The sequence below is a fragment of the Tetrahymena thermophila genome (assembly GCF_000189635.1).
Source record: "Tetrahymena thermophila SB210 genomic scaffold scf_8254545, whole genome shotgun sequence".
Lineage (NCBI taxonomy): Eukaryota > Ciliophora > Oligohymenophorea > Hymenostomatida > Tetrahymenidae > Tetrahymena > Tetrahymena thermophila.
Window position 1 is genome coordinate 608,357 of NW_002476317.1, and position 16,150 is coordinate 624,506.

Consider the following 16,150-nt stretch of genomic DNA (forward strand, 5'->3'; position numbering starts at 1 on the left):
AAGATTGTTAAAAAATATATAAATGTATATAATTTGAGAATATAATATTTATAAAATAAAAAAAGATATTGATATATTTATAAATTATAGAGTTATTTTATCTAATATTAATTTATTTTAAAATTTAATAGAGAGTCAATATAGAAAGAATATTATTAAGTTTTTCTTATAAATTAATTTTAATAAGACTTAATCAGAATTTTAAATTAGATACAAATTTATGTATTCTACTTAATAGCTGAGTTAAAATAAAAAAATAATTGAAGCTAATTTAATATTGTATTTTTATTTATTTTGATAAATTCTTACTTCTATATTAACTACAAATACTAACAAATAGACTTATTTAATATTTCTTTTTAATAAATAACTTTAAAAAAATAAAATTAATTTTGCAATAATAAAGATGAATCAAACTAATAGCCTTACTTATTCTCTTAATAAAAATGAAATACCTTGCAAGCTTCCATAAAATTTAAATGATATAAAATATCTTATATTATTAGCAGATACTTTTATACAATAAATAAGCTTTTAAGATATCTAAAATATTATTTCAATACTTTCTGAAAATAAATTTGAATAAGTTATATTTGAAGGATTAGAAAATGATATTTCTATATTTACAATCTAAGAAATTGAAAACTTTCTTTTGAAGTCTCAGTATATATAAACTATTTACTTTTTTGCAAAGTCTAATCTACAGTTTAGCTTTTAAAGCTAAATCTTTACTTCTTCGATTGGCAATATTAGAATTTAGTATGAAGGATTCTCTATTGAAAAATAAAAAAAGAAAATAAAGATTAGGGTACGCGAATTACATATGTTTGAAAACTATCTTAGTTTTTTAAGTATTCTAAGTAGAAATGATCAAATTAATATTTAGGTAATAATACTGAATCACTTGAATGCTTGTGGTAAAAAGAAGATTGAATTATTTAGCATTATATGGAATATGCTTCAAAAGCATAAGTATTTTAGCATAGAAATCAAAAATTACATTTAATATTATAATTATTAAAAATTTATTTCTATTCATTACAAATACTGGTACTCAGATAGTTTAGAAGAATTGATTCTTAATAGATTTCTAATTTCTAAATTAAAAATTCATTTTGATTAAATGGATTCATAAAAAAGTAAACTTGAGTAAGTAATTGTTGCTATTAAAGAAAAATACAGTTAATTGAATGAAGTTTTTATTGAATGTTCAAACCTTCTTGAATTCTTAAATATAAATTTAAATATTTAGTTTTTTGTTAAATTGATCAGATATGAAATATAATATAAAATGTCATATATTAAACTAGACTTTAAAGAAAATAAATGCATTCTAAAGTAAATCAAAAGTGATTAAATTATCTTACATATAATAAACTACTTTTTAGAAAATAAAAATAGCAATAATGTTGCTATATCGTTAGATAATTAACTTTTTAACTTATCTTGCTAATACTAAATGTTACAGAAAATATTAGCTTTCAATAATATAAATGTTCAGAGCAATAAATTTTCAATTATTCTAAACGATTAAGAGTTTAATTTATAATTTGTATTAAAGAATTTTAATCATCTCATCAAAATTCTAGATATAATTTAAGAGTAATAATAATAACAGTTTTATAGATTAAAAATTTAAAGCTAAAATTACATTCCCTTGTCAGATGAAAATATTTTGAAACTAAAAAAATCATACAATTTTTAGGAGCTCAAAATATCATTTGGGGGAGCTGAACTTAGTTAAAAAAAATTGATAACAAATGATGGTTACAATTTAGATCTGTTTAATGATATTTTTAATTATTTACCTAACTTAGAAATTTTAAGCATTAGTTCTTAAAACAATTTCTATTATTTACATAAGTTTCCTGAAAATCTTCCTCTCACTTTAAAGTATATAAAAATATATAATTTTAATTCAAGCTTGATTCTAGACAAAGAAAACTTAATATCTTATAACTTTGCATTTCTAGAATAAATGAAACCTTTTATTGGTGCAAATAAATTAAAAAATATAGTAATAAAATCCTCATTTGAATATATTACTAAAGAATTTCTTCAATTTATTACATAATAAAATGAATTAAGGAAATTTTATTTTGATTCCTTCAACAATTATAAATAGAAAGAAAATAAAGAAGCGATTTTAGAGTTTGATAAGATTTAAGAAAATGAATAATTCCTCTTATCAATATAAGAAATTATTAGAACACCTTTGATCTTTTATATTAAAAATCATTAACTTATGGTATTATAAAAGTCATTTTAAATTAGAAATAGCTTAATGACTAAATTAAATTACAAAAATTTAGATATATAAATTTATAATACTTAAGAATTTTTTGCTATCATCTAGTATATCTAATCAAGAAAACAATTAAATTTACCAATAATTGAAGAATTATCTCTCCTTTTTATTGATGAAATTGAGGTGAAAGGACTTTAGAATGAAATAATTTAAATGAAAAATTAAGTAAAAAAAGTTTTTGTATATGTATAAACAAGGTGTAAATTATTCTTTGACTTTGAAAAAAGTTTTTATCTTAGAAAGATTGAATTTGATCGATATTATGATGAGTGTTTATCAAATCTAGTTTATTTTGATAAGATATAATATGAGTCTAGCTGTTGTACCATATTTAAGTAAATAAAGTAAATGTTGAATCCCTAAAGTAGTAATTAAAGTTTCTATCTAATATTAACTTTAACATTTGAGGAAGCTGTATAATTTTTTTAAGAGTTATCAAACTTTAAATTGGTTTTATTTTGTGATTTTTCGATAAAAAATTTAAATAGTTAACAATAAATATTTAAAATTCTTGAGCTTTTAGCATCATAGATTTAAAAAGGTTAGATTAAAAGTTTTAAGTTGTAATTTTTACTTCAGTAAATAATTTATTTTTAAGATATTATGCAATTTTCATATAATGAACGAAGCCAGGGTTTTAATTAGCATGATGATTTTAATCAAAATTAATATCTTGAATACTTTTTAAATAAATTATAAATAAAGATAAAAAAATTAAAAATAATTTTATCTCCTTACTCTTATAAATAAAAAGATGTGATAAACCGATTATAAAATATATTTTCATATCCTTATGTGAAATATATTTTCTTAGAAACAGAAAATTATTGCTAAGTTAGTAATTCTAATATTACAACTTTATAAACATATTAATATCATAAAAATATCTTAATGCTATTCCTACCTAATTTGGTTAAAATAGGACTTGATCGTTTTGAAAAAATTGAATAATTTCTTTAATACTTCACCATAAAGCCAGGTAATATTTAATTTACAGATCAATAATTAGAATATAATTATAGAAAGCAATTTAATAATTCTATTAATTGTTCTTATTATGTATAACCGTTTCAGAATTTGAAAAATTATGATTTGTGATATTTCAAATAATTTTTATATTAATAATGAATTTTTTTTTCTAAATCTTTATTATTTTCATTATATTTGATTTCAAAAATGCTTACAAAAATTAATAAAAATACAGAAAAGTTTTTTCAAATTTTGATCATACGTCAAATATGTTAATGAATTGTTTTATTCCACGGACGCTGCATTGCCAATATCTATTATAATAATTACTTAGTTATACATATCATTCATACCAAATAAAATAAAACCAAGCTAATTGATAATACTAAAATTTTTATAATAAATTAAATAATTATTATTTTCAAAAAAAAATTTTAAATTAAGAATCAGTCAACACTCTTTAAACCTTTTGATTTTCTTAATTTTTTTTTAATCAAAATCATGTAAATAAATTTAAAATAACTTGATTTTTTTAAAGTGGTATTAGTATAATTAACATAATGATTAAAATATTGTAAGATTGTTAAATAATATTTATATGTAAAGATTTGAGAATATTATTTTTACAAAATAAAAAAAGATATTGATAGATTTATTTATTAGTGATTGAATTATTTTATTTAGCATTAATTTATTTTAAAATTTATTAGAGAGTCAATATAGAAAGAATATTATTAAGTTTTTCTTACAAATTAATTTTAATAAGACTAAATCAGAATTTTAAATTAGATACAAATTTATGTATTCTTCTTAATAGCTGAGTTAAGATAAATGAGTAATTGAAGCTAATTTAAGATTTTATTTTTATTTATTTTGATAAATTCTTACTTCTATATTAACTACAAATACTAACAAATAGACCAATTTAATATTTCTTTTTAATAAATAACTTTTAAAAAATAAAATTAATTTTGCAATAATAAAGATGAATCTAACTAATAGCCTTACTTATTCTCTTAATAAAAATGAAATACCTAGCAAGCTTCCATAAAATTTAAATGATATAAAATATCTTATATTATTAGCTGATACTTTTATACAATAAATAAGCTTTTAAGATATCTAAAATATTATTTCAATACTTTCTGAAAATAAATTTGAATAAATTATATTTGAAGGATTAGAAAATGATATTTCTATATTTACAATCAAAGAAATTGAAAACTTTCTTTTGAAGTCTCAGTATATATAGAGTATTTACTTTTTTGCAAAGTCTAATCTACAGTTTAGCTTTTAAAGCTAAATCTTTACTTCTTCAATTGACAATATTAGAATTTATTATGGAGGATTCTCTCTTGAAAAAGAAAAAAAGAAAATAAAGATTAGAGTACACGAATTAGATATGTTTGAAAACTATCATAGTTTTTTAAATATTCTTAGTAGAAATGATCAAATAAATATTTAGGTAATAATAGTGAATCACTAGAATGCTTGTGGTAAAAAGAAAATTGAATTATTTAGCATTATATGGAACATACTTCAACAACATAAGTAATTTAGCATAGAAATAAAAAATTATATTTAATATTGTAATTATACAAAATTTATTTCTATTCATTATAAATACTGGTACTCAGATAGTTTAGAAGAATTAATTCTTAATAGATTTCTAATTTCTAAATTAAAAATTCATTTTGATTAAATGGATTCATAAAAAAGTAAACTTGAGTAAGTAATTGTTGCTATTAAAGAAAAATACAGTTAATTGAATGAAGTTTCTATTGAATGTTCAAACATTCTCGAATTCTTAAATATAAATTTAAATATTTAGTTTTTTGTTAAATTGATCAGATATGAAATATAATATAAAATGTCATATATCAAACTAGACTTTTAAAAAAATAATTGCATTTTAAAGTAAATAAAAAGTGATTAAATTATCTTACATATAATAAACTACTTTTTAGAAAATAAAAATAGCAATAATGTTGCTATATTTTTAGATAATTAAACATTTAACTTATCGTGTAAGTACTAAATGTTAAAAAAACTATTAACTTTTAATAATATAAATGTTCAGAGCAGTAACTTTTCAATTATTCTAAACGAGTAAGAGTTTAATTTATAACCTGTATTAAAGAACTTTAATCATCTTATTAAAATTCTAGATATAATTTAAGAGTAATAATAATAGCAGTTTTACAGATTAAAAATATAAAGTTAAAATTGCATACCAGTGTCAAAAGAAAATATATTGTAGTTAAAACAATCATATAATTTTTAGGAGCTCAAAATATCATTAGGGGGAGCTGAACTTAGTTAAAATAAATTAATAATAAATGATGTAGACAATTATGATGGGTTTGAGGATATTTTTAATTGTTTCTCTAACTTAGAAATTTTAAGTATTAGTTTAAAAAATTACTATGCTAATAAGTTTGTCAAAAATCTTCCTCTCACTTTAAAGTGTTTAAAAATAATATAAAATTATAATTCAAGCTTTATTTTAGACAAAGAAAATTTAATATCTATAAACTTTGCATTTCTAGAATAAATGAAACCTTTTATTGGTGCAAATAAATTTTAAAATATAGAAATAGAATCCTCATATAAGTTTATTACTAAAGAATTTCTTCAATTAATTTCATAATAAAATGAATTAAAGTAATTTTATTTTTGCTTCGACGATTATAATTTGAAATAATCTAAAGAGGCGATTTTAGAGTTTGATAAGATTTAAGAAAATGAATAATTCCTCATATCTATCTAAGAAAATATTAGTACAAATTTGTTCTGCTATATTAAAAATTATAAGCTTATGGTATTATAAAAATCATTTTAAATTAGAAATAACTTAATGACTAAGTTAAATTACAAAAATTTAGATATATAAATTTTTAATACTTAAGAGTATTTTGCTATTATATAATATATCTAATCAAGAAAACAATTAAATTTACCAATAATTGAAAGATTATCTCTCCTTTTTATTGATGAAATTGAGGTGAAAGGACTTTAGAATTAAATAATTTAAATGAATAATTACTTGAAAAAAGTTTTTGTATATGTATAAAAAAAGTGTAAATTAGTCTTTGACTTTGAAAATAGTTATTATTTTAGAAAGATTGGCTTTGATCCATTTTATGATGAGTGTTTATCAAATCTAGTTTATTTTGACAAGGTATAATATGAGTCTAGTTGTTGTACCATATTTAAGCAAATAAAATAAATGATGAATCCCTAAAATAGTAATTAAAGTTTTTATCTAACATTAACTTTAACCTATGAGGAAGCTGTATAATTTTTTTAAGAGTTATCAAACTTTAAATTGGTTTTATTTTGTGATTTTTAAATAAAAAATTTAAATAGTTAACAATAAATATTCTAAATTCTTGAGCTTTTAGCATCATAGATTTAAAACGATCAGATTAAAAGTTTTAAATTATAATTTTTACTTAAGTAAATAATTTATTCTTAAAATATTATGCAATTTTCATATGATGAACAAAACTGGAGCTTTAATTAGTAAGATGATTTTAATCAAAATTAATATCTTGAATACTTTTTGAATAAATTATAAATAAAGATAAAGAAATTAAAAATAATTTTATCTCCTTACTCTTTTAAATAAAAAGATGTGATAAACCAATTAAAAAATATTTTTTCATATCCTAATGTAAAATATTTTTTCTTAGAAACAGGATGGTATTACTAAGTTAATAATTCTAATATTAGAACTCATTAAACATATTAATATCATAAAACTATCTTAATGCTATTCCTACATAAATTGATTAAAATAGGACTTGATCGTTTTGAAAAAATTGAATAATTTCTTTCATACTTCACTATAAAGCGAGGTAATATTTAATATAGAAATAAATAATAATAATAATAATATAATGATATCAATAAATTTAATCATTATACTAACGATTATGGAGATAAAATTTGATATTTTAAATGAGCAAAATTTATTTTTTTATTGAGAAAATAAAGCATAAACTTTATTTACAAAATAAAAATTGTTATTTATTATATTTTTAAATCTTTTCGATATTTTATTTTTTTGTAAATTTTTAAGATTTAATAATTTATTAAAATAAATAATTTATATTCTTTTAAAATTAAATTTAAATTGATAATTAGTATTTATTGATATTCTTAAAGTATATTCTTCATGAAAAATTTGACAACCTAGAATATTTTTATTCATAATCCTAAAGTAAAAATATATAAAGGATAATGGGTACACAAATTCAGTAGAATTTTAACCCATTTTGTCAAATTTACATCTATTTTTTTTTGGGTAAAAAAGATACTTAGGGAATGCCTTAATTAATGAGCATTTACAGTATATGTAAAAATTTGAGAATATTATTTTTACAAAAATAAAAAAAGATATTGATAGATTTATTTATTAGTGATTGAATTATTTTATTTAGTATAAATTTATTTTAAAATTTATTAGAGAGTCAATATAGAAACAATATTATTAAGTTTTTCTTACAAATTAATTTTAATAAGACTTAATCAGAATTTTAAATTAGATACAAATTTATGTATTCTTCTTAATAGCTGAGTTAAGATAAATGAGTAATTGAAGCTAATTTAAGATTTTATTTTTATTTTTATTTTGATAAATTCTTACTTCTATATTAACTACAAATACTAACAAATAGACCAATTTAATATTTCTTTTTAATAAATAACTTTTATAAAATAAAATTAATTTTGTAATAAAGATGAACCAAACTAATAGCCTTACCTATTCTCTTAATAAAAATGAAATACCTTGCAAACTTCCATAAAATTTAAATGATATAAAATATCTTATATTATTAGCTGATACTTTTATACAATAAATAAGCTTTTAAGATATCTAAAATATTATTTCAATACTTTCTGAAAATAAATTTGAATAAGTTATATTTGAAGGATTAGAAAATGATATTTCTATATTTACAATAAAAGAAATTGAAAACTTTCTTTTGAAGTCTCAGTATATATAAAGTATTTACTTTTTTGCAAAGTCTAATCTACAGTTTAGTTTTTAAAACTAAATCTTTACTTCTTCGATTGACAATATTAGAATTTAGTATGAAGGATTCTCACTTGAAAAAGAAAAAAAGAAAATAAAGATTAGGGTACGCGAATTAGATATGTTTGAAAACTATCTTAGTTTTTTAAATGTTCTTAGTAGAAATGATCAAATAAATATTTAGGTAATAATAGTGAATCACTAGAATGCTTGTGGTAAAAAGAAAATTGAATTATTTAGCATTATATGGAACATACTTCAACAACATAAGTAATTTAGCATAGAAATAAAAAATTATATTTAATATTGTAATTATACAAAATTTATTTCTATTCATTACAAATACTGGTACTCAGATAGTTTCGAAGAATTGATTCTTAATAGATTTCTAATTTCTAAATTAAAAATACATTTTGATTAAATGGATTCATAAAAAAGTAAACTTGAGTAAATAATTGTTGCTATTAAAGAAAAATACAGTTAATTGAATGAAGTTTCTATTGAATGTTCAAACCTTCTCGAATTCTTCAATATGAATTTTAATATTGAGTTTTTTGTTAAATTGATCAGCTATGAAATATAATATAAAATGTCATATATCAAACTAGACTTTTAAGAAAATAAATGCATTCTAAAGTAAATAAAAAGTGATTAAATTATCTTACATATAATAAACTACTTTTTAGAAAATAAAAATAGCAATAATGTTGCTATATTTTTAGATAATTAAAAATTTAACTTATCGTGCAAGTACTAAATGTTAAAGAAACTATTAGCTTTTAATAATATAAATGTTCAGAGCAGTAACTTTTCAATTATTCTAAACGAGTAAGAGTTTAATTTATAACCTGTATTAAAGAACTTTAATCATCTTATCAAAATTCTAGATATAATTTAAGAGTAATAATAATAGCAGTTTTACAGATTAAAAATATAAAGTTAAAATTGCATACCAGTGTCAAAAGAAAATATATTGTAGTTAAAACAATCATATAATTTTTAGGAGCTCAAAATATCATTAGGGGGAGCTGAACTTAGTTAAAATAAATTAATAATAAATGATGTAGACAATTATGATGGGTTTGAGGATATTTTTAATTGTTTCTCTAACTTAGAAATTTTAAGTATTAGTTTAAAAAATTACTATGCTAATAAGTTTGTCAAAAATCTTCCTCACACTTTAAAGTATATAAAAATAATATAAAATTTTAATTCAAGCTTTATTTTAGACAAAGAAAATTTAATATCTATAAACTTTGCATTTATAGAATAAATAAAACCTTTTATTGGTGCAAATAAATTTAAAAATATAGAAATAAAATCCTCATTTGAATATATTACTAAAGAATTTCTTCAATTAATTTCATAATAAAATGAATTAAGGTAATTTTATTTTTGTTGCTACAACAATTATTATTTGAAATAATATAAAGAAGCGATTTAAGAGTTTGATAAGATTTAAGAAAATGAATAATTCCTCTTATCTATATAAGAAAATATTAGTACAGATTTGATCTGTTATGTTAAAAATTATTAGCTTATGGTATTATAAAAATCATTTTAAATTAGAAATAACTTAATGACTAAGTTAAATTATAAAAATTTAGATATATAAATTTTTAATACTTAAGAGTTTTTTGCTATTATATAATATATCTAATCAAGAAAACAATTAAATTTACCAATAATTGAAAGATTATCTCTCCTTTTTATTGATGAAATTGAGGTGAAAGGACTTTAGAATGAAATAGTTTAAATTAATAATTAAGTAAAAAAAGTTTTTGTATATGTATAAAAAAGGTGTAAATTAGTCTTTGACTTTGAAAATAGTTATTATTTTAGAAAGATTGGCTTTGAACCATTTTATGATGATTGTTTATCAGATCTAACTTATTTTGACAAGATATAATATGAGTCTAGTTATTGTACCAAACCTAAGTAAATAAAAGAAATGTTAAATCCCTAATAAAGTAATAAAAGTATTTATCTAACATTAACTCTAACTTACGAGGAAGCTGTATATTTTTTTTAATAATTATCAAACTCTAAATTGATTTTATTTTGTGATTTTTAGATAAAAAATTTAAATAGTCAACAATAAATACTGTAAATTCTTGAGTTTTTAGCATCATAGATTTAAAACGGTTAGATTAAAAGTTTTAAGCTGTAATTTTTAAGTAAATAAATAACTTATTCTTAAAATACTATGCAATTTTCATATAATGACCAAAGTAACTTTAATAAGCATGATGATTTTAATCAAAATTAATATCTGGAATATTTTTTAAATAAACTATAAATGAGGATAAAAAAATTAAAAATAATTTTACATCCTTACTCTTATATATAAAAAGGTGTGATAAACCAATTATAAAATATATTTTCATATCCTTATGTGAAATATATTTTCTTAGAAACAGAAAATTATTGCTATGTTAGTAATTCTAATATTACAACTTTATAAACATATTAATATCATAAAACTATCTTAATGCTATTCCTACCTAAATTGGTTAAAATAGGACTTGACCGTTTAGAAAAAATTGAATAATTTCTTTCATACTTCACTTTAAAACCAGGCGATATTAAATAAAGAAGTCAAATTTTATAATACAATGGTGTCAATAAATTTAATAATTATTCTAAAAATTATGAAAATAAAATTTGATAATTTTAGTAATTAAAGTTTATTTATTCATTCACAAAATAAAGCAAGACCTTTACTTACAAAACAGAATAGTTATTTTTTATATTTTTAAAAATCTTTTATAGATTTTTTTTTTTTTTAAGATTTAGGAATTATTTTAATTCTATTAAAATTAAATTTAAATTTATAATCAGAATTTATAAATATTTTTATTGAAAAATTTTACAACTTAAAATATATTTATTCAATATTCAATAGCATGAATATTTATTTTTGATACTTAAAGTAATTAAAATTTCTTATTTAAACAGTAAAATATTATTAACTCTTTATTAATAAAATAAAACTAATTATTTTCTATTTTTAAAAATTTAAGATATGAGTTTATTTTTATACTTGTTTTTTTCATAATAAGAAAGACAAAATAAGCATCCATCATTATATTTAAAATCATAAACAATAATTTTTAAAAAGCAGTATTTTAATTTAAATTTAAAATAAATATGAAAATTATTTTCTAATTATTCAATTAATATTTATCTTATTTTGAATGAATATTTTTTAAAAAAATGAAACAATTTTAATAATAGTAAATAATGATTCATAAATAAATATATATTGTCATAAAGAAGCAAGTTTCTTAAATTCCTTGTCAATATTACGATATTTTTTCTATATTATATTTTTCTTTTTTATAGACTCATTTTTTACCTTTTTTGTCTTATATGATTCTATTTTGCATTATTTGTACAGCTTATTCACATAATTTAAGTATTTATTAGTTTCTTCACTTACAGCTTGATTTGCTAATTTATCCATGCACTTATTGAAAGCATCTTGGCTTACCTTTTTGAGCTTGCCAATTTAAGAAACAGACTTGGAAGTTCTTATTTTTGGTAATTTTTATTAATCTTGTTACTAATATTCTTTATTTATAGGCGTTTATTCTAATACTGTATCTATGCTTTAGGATTACTTATTCTGAAAGTTAACTTTTTTAGAAATAGTTTGAACTAATTAAAGATCCTGTAGTTCATTATTCATAGCTTTGCTGCTTGAATACTTGCTTAAAGTAGGAGTATCTAATTATAATGGCATTTTTTAAAGTTATTGATTATCTTTAAAACTACTATGGACACTTAAGAGAGGAGGAGTCTTAATCTTTTCATTACTAATTTATTCTATAGATTAAGAATCTCTTTACTTTTGGAACTGTTAACTCAAAAAATTAATTGAATTTAATAAACTTTTTCTTTTTTATTGAGAACTCTTTTTTACTATATTGCTATTATCTATCAAATCTAATTGCTATTCAAAAAAATCATGTTTGTCTCTGCATTATTCTAATCTGCTTTCAACTTTTTTCAATATTTCTTCTTTGCTAAGCTTATTTTAAGTTTCTGAAATAATACTATACTCTCTAAGATATTAATAGAATTCTTTAGAATATAATTAATTTTGCAATTCTTGATTTGAACCTAAATTAGAATATAATTCATTCTAGCTTTTTTCTGAACTTGAGTTATTTTCTAATGATTTAAGCACTTCGTTTGTATCAGCAAGTTAAATTTACTAGAAAGATTAAGTCGGTTTTTCATTTTTTTCGTTATTAATTGCTTTCATAGATTTTATTTGTTATTAATTACTAGCCTTTTATGTATCTGATTGATCTAAATTTGTAAGCTCATTTCTCTATCTATTAGAGCTAATTTGAGGTAAAAATAACTGTTATTCATTTCGCTAAGGTGATCCTAAAGTTATATTTTCTTTTGGTAGCTTATTTTATTTTAGCTATTCAAATAGCTAATCCCAAGTTTCTGATTTAAAGTAATATTCTAGATTCTCAGTAATAGGATTAAAGTAAAAGTCATACAAGTGCTGTAGAACATCCTTTTTTTTAAAAATATAAATTTTACTAAAAATTTAAATAGTAAAATAATTTGTTTAATCTAACTTAAAGATTTTAAATAGAAAAATGTTACTTTTTAGAAATATGTTTCAAGTATATCTAAATGCTTTGCTTGATAAATAGGAACAAGTTTTAAATCAAGGCTTTTATGCATCATGCCAGTATGTGATAGTTAAGAAGTAGTCGTTTTTGAACCAGCACTGATAGTGTTAAGAAACATATCTTCCATTTTGTTACCTAACTTTTCTTTATATCTTTCAGATTAATTATAAGGAATAAATATATCTTAAGGTTTTGGTTTTCTTTTTATCTCTTTGGTTTTTTGTATTTATTTTTTGAGCATTTCAGCATCGTTATTTTATAGAATTTTATCCATTCTAAGTCGCATAGAATAGTCTCTACCAAAAATAACTCTAAAAAACTTCAAAACATGAGAATTAATTTAAAGAAGGCGAGCATTCTCTTCATCTTTAAAATAATTTGAAACTAAGGTTTCTATCTTCTATCTCAATTCATCTCTCTAACTTAAAAGTGTTATGAGAGTCTTTTATTTTTCCCATAACTTGTTATTTATTTCACCAACTTTTTATTTCATATACTCTTAGTGCTTTTATTATTCTTTTGGGTCATGAGTAACCTTGATAGAATTTATTAACTAAAGACTCCTTTATACATTTTCCATAGACTATTAAGTAATTTATCTTTATTATTTTCTAATTTTATTATCCTCAACCTCCAGTTCCTCCTCGTATCTTGATCTTACTTATTCTTTTTGAAATTATTGTATTTCTTCATTTATGAGAATTATATCATTTACAAGTTTTTTAGGTAAAATGATCTTTTTACTGCTACTTTTTCTAGCACTTTAATTATTATCATATTCATAAGCAGCTTCGAGTTCTTTTTAAGTTTATTCTAATTATAATCTACTTTTTTCGAGTAATTTATCTTTGTTCTTCTTTCTCTACATCTAATTAATAACTCTATTTTGCTTTTCTTTGTCTACTATATTATCATAATTATGGTTATTATCACATGAAGGAGTGTATCCTCTTGAGATATGTACCCTGACAACAGGATCTTTCATAGCTTCTGTACGGATAACATATCTACCACTACTGCTATGTTCTACTTTATGTCTAATATCACTTTTATCTTTTCCTTTCATTATTAATTATTCTACTAAAATAAAAAATACGGTTTAATTTTTTATTGTAAAAGCAAATTAAATAAACAATATTGATAATTATAAGATTTATTTAGTTAATTCAACTAAATATTTTACTATAATAAATTAATCAATTTCAAAATAATTTTTTAGTAAGAAATTTGTTTTAGTTAAATAACTTTTATGATGTGATTTCTACCTAGAACAAGCAAGCAATTTATATCAAAAAAAAAGAATTTAATCTGGAGTTGTAAAAATTTATAAATTCAGATTAATATTTTATAAAAATGAGTCTTATAAATGCTACATTTAATTAATTAGTATTTTAAACTCAATATTTTTGTTTTTGATGTAATAAAAATACTTATTACAAAAAAAAAAGCTTAATAATAAGTTATTCTTAAAATTTATAATATAAAAAATTGTGTTTGATTTATAAATTCTTTTAAAAAAATGTTAGTTTGTTTTTTTAATTAAATTTTTGACTAAAAAAAATTAAAAAATTTTATTAATTTTTTGATTATTTTTTTGAATCAAATTATATCCAATTAATATATTATAATGATTTAATAACTTTTAAATTTAATTTTTATGAAAAATGTTTCAATAAAATAGTTTTTAATAAGAAAAATTTTACCAATCTCTTTAAATTCTTATTTTAAAACAGTTTAATAAACAATAAAAAATTGATTTAATTTACAATAGAGAAGTTATTAGAATTTTAAATATATGATTTTGACAAAACAAGTAAAGTTTTTGTTTAAAAATAATTTATGCCATTTAAGAATATGCTTTTTACTTTTTGTAATATCATAAATAGTATTTACAAATTTCATAAAATTCATTTTTATTTAACATAGATAAAATTATTGATGGCTTTTCACTATCTTCAACAATTTTATGCTCTTAGCTTTCAATCTTCTTTACATATATTTCTTAATAAGTCCTTGCTAAACATAATTTTTTCTTATTTTCAATTCCTAATTAATATAAAAAATGTTTTTTTATATTTAAAATTGGCTATTAAAATACTTTTCAATGTTAACTTGCATTTTTCTAAGAATTCAAGTTAAGCAGCTCCTAATTTGAACTTGTTAGATTTACTGTTAATTTCCTATTATATAGTTAGTGAGTGTAAATAATAAAAAATAGTCTTTTAATGATGGATAATAAATACATCAATTATTTCAATAGAAGATCCCTTTTATATCAAGTGCCATGCCATTTTATACTTTTCTCTCTACAAGACAAAATATAACGGATTCACAGGATATCCCTATTTATAAATTTAATAATATTAAATAGCTTGATATTTAAATTATTTACATGATGGAATACTGTTTTATTTAAATCTGCATTGAAGGAGCATAATAAATCTACTACTTTTTAATTGCTCCAGTTTGATGCCATTAGAATTGGAGTCCTGCCTGATTAATCTAAACAATTAATGTTTGCACCTTTTTCAAGTAAATATTTGATTGCTTCTATGCCTTATTATTCCTAATTATTGCATAATCCTACTGCACAATGGAGAAGATGTAAATTTTGCTTTTGATGTAAAAATATGTTATAATGAACTAGATTTATCTGAAATCTTTATTACAAAATCTTGCAAATTAGGATCTATTTAATTTTCTTCTATATGTTTCTTAAATTCTGCTATTTACCCTTTAGTTAACAATTAAAACGCTTATCTTTCAATAGGAGTCTATTTATTAAAATATAGTTGATATGTTTATCCTAATTCACTTAATATTATATACTAGCTTTTTATATTTGTTTGCTCTAAATTTGAAAAATAATAGTGTCGATAGCAATAGAATAACTATGGCTATTAAGAACTAATAGATATCCATCTAAAAAATAATCGCCTCTATAAATATCCCCATTCAATATTAATTATGAATTTTTTTTTATTAAACAATTATTTATTTACAAATAAATATTGAATAAATTTCATCAAAAATTTTAATCACCATAATTTTTAACTAAAATTTATTCCTACAAGGAAAATTTAAGAAATTTTTAAATAAAAAAAACATAATTTTTCTTAAGCGTCAAATTTTTTTATAGAAATTAATCACCATTTAAGTCTATTTAAAGCTTTT

The 16,150-nt window shown here is 19.6% G+C and overlaps 4 protein-coding genes across 4 annotated transcripts; 2 read left to right on the forward strand and 2 right to left on the reverse strand. All coding sequences in view use genetic code 6, as the record gives it.

Annotated features, from left to right (window-relative positions):
• Positions 1-1,274: 1,274 nt before the first annotated feature.
• Positions 1,275-1,679, forward strand: TTHERM_000150046 (hypothetical protein; the record flags this gene model as incomplete). The annotated part of the gene is made up of 1 exon (XM_012798976.1): positions 1,275-1,679. One exon carries the CDS (start codon positions 1,275-1,277, stop codon positions 1,677-1,679), a length of 405 nt encoding a protein of 134 aa, XP_012654430.1.
• A 6,343-nt stretch (positions 1,680-8,022) lies between these two features.
• Positions 8,023-9,770, forward strand: TTHERM_000150053 (hypothetical protein; the record flags this gene model as incomplete). Its single annotated transcript, XM_012798977.1, has 2 exons — positions 8,023-9,701; positions 9,752-9,770. The coding sequence occupies 2 exons, from the start codon at positions 8,023-8,025 to the stop codon at positions 9,768-9,770; spliced, it is 1,698 nt and encodes a 565-aa protein (XP_012654431.1).
• A 1,816-nt stretch (positions 9,771-11,586) lies between these two features.
• TTHERM_00151060 (hypothetical protein) lies at positions 11,587-14,183 on the reverse strand (the record flags this gene model as incomplete). Its single annotated transcript, XM_001021642.2, has 2 exons — positions 12,948-14,183; positions 11,587-12,855 (listed from the first exon to the last, which is right to left on the reverse strand). The coding sequence occupies exons 1-2, from the start codon at positions 14,040-14,042 to the stop codon at positions 11,587-11,589; spliced, it is 2,364 nt and encodes a 787-aa protein (XP_001021642.2). The 5' UTR covers positions 14,043-14,183.
• A 669-nt stretch (positions 14,184-14,852) lies between these two features.
• Positions 14,853-15,931, reverse strand: TTHERM_000151069 (ankyrin repeat protein; the record flags this gene model as incomplete). The annotated part of the gene is made up of 6 exons (XM_012798978.1): positions 14,853-15,022; positions 15,075-15,156; positions 15,220-15,318; positions 15,369-15,590; positions 15,646-15,750; positions 15,806-15,931. The coding sequence occupies 6 exons, from the start codon at positions 15,929-15,931 to the stop codon at positions 14,853-14,855; spliced, it is 804 nt and encodes a 267-aa protein (XP_012654432.1).
• Between the last annotated feature and the right edge of the window lie 219 nt (positions 15,932-16,150).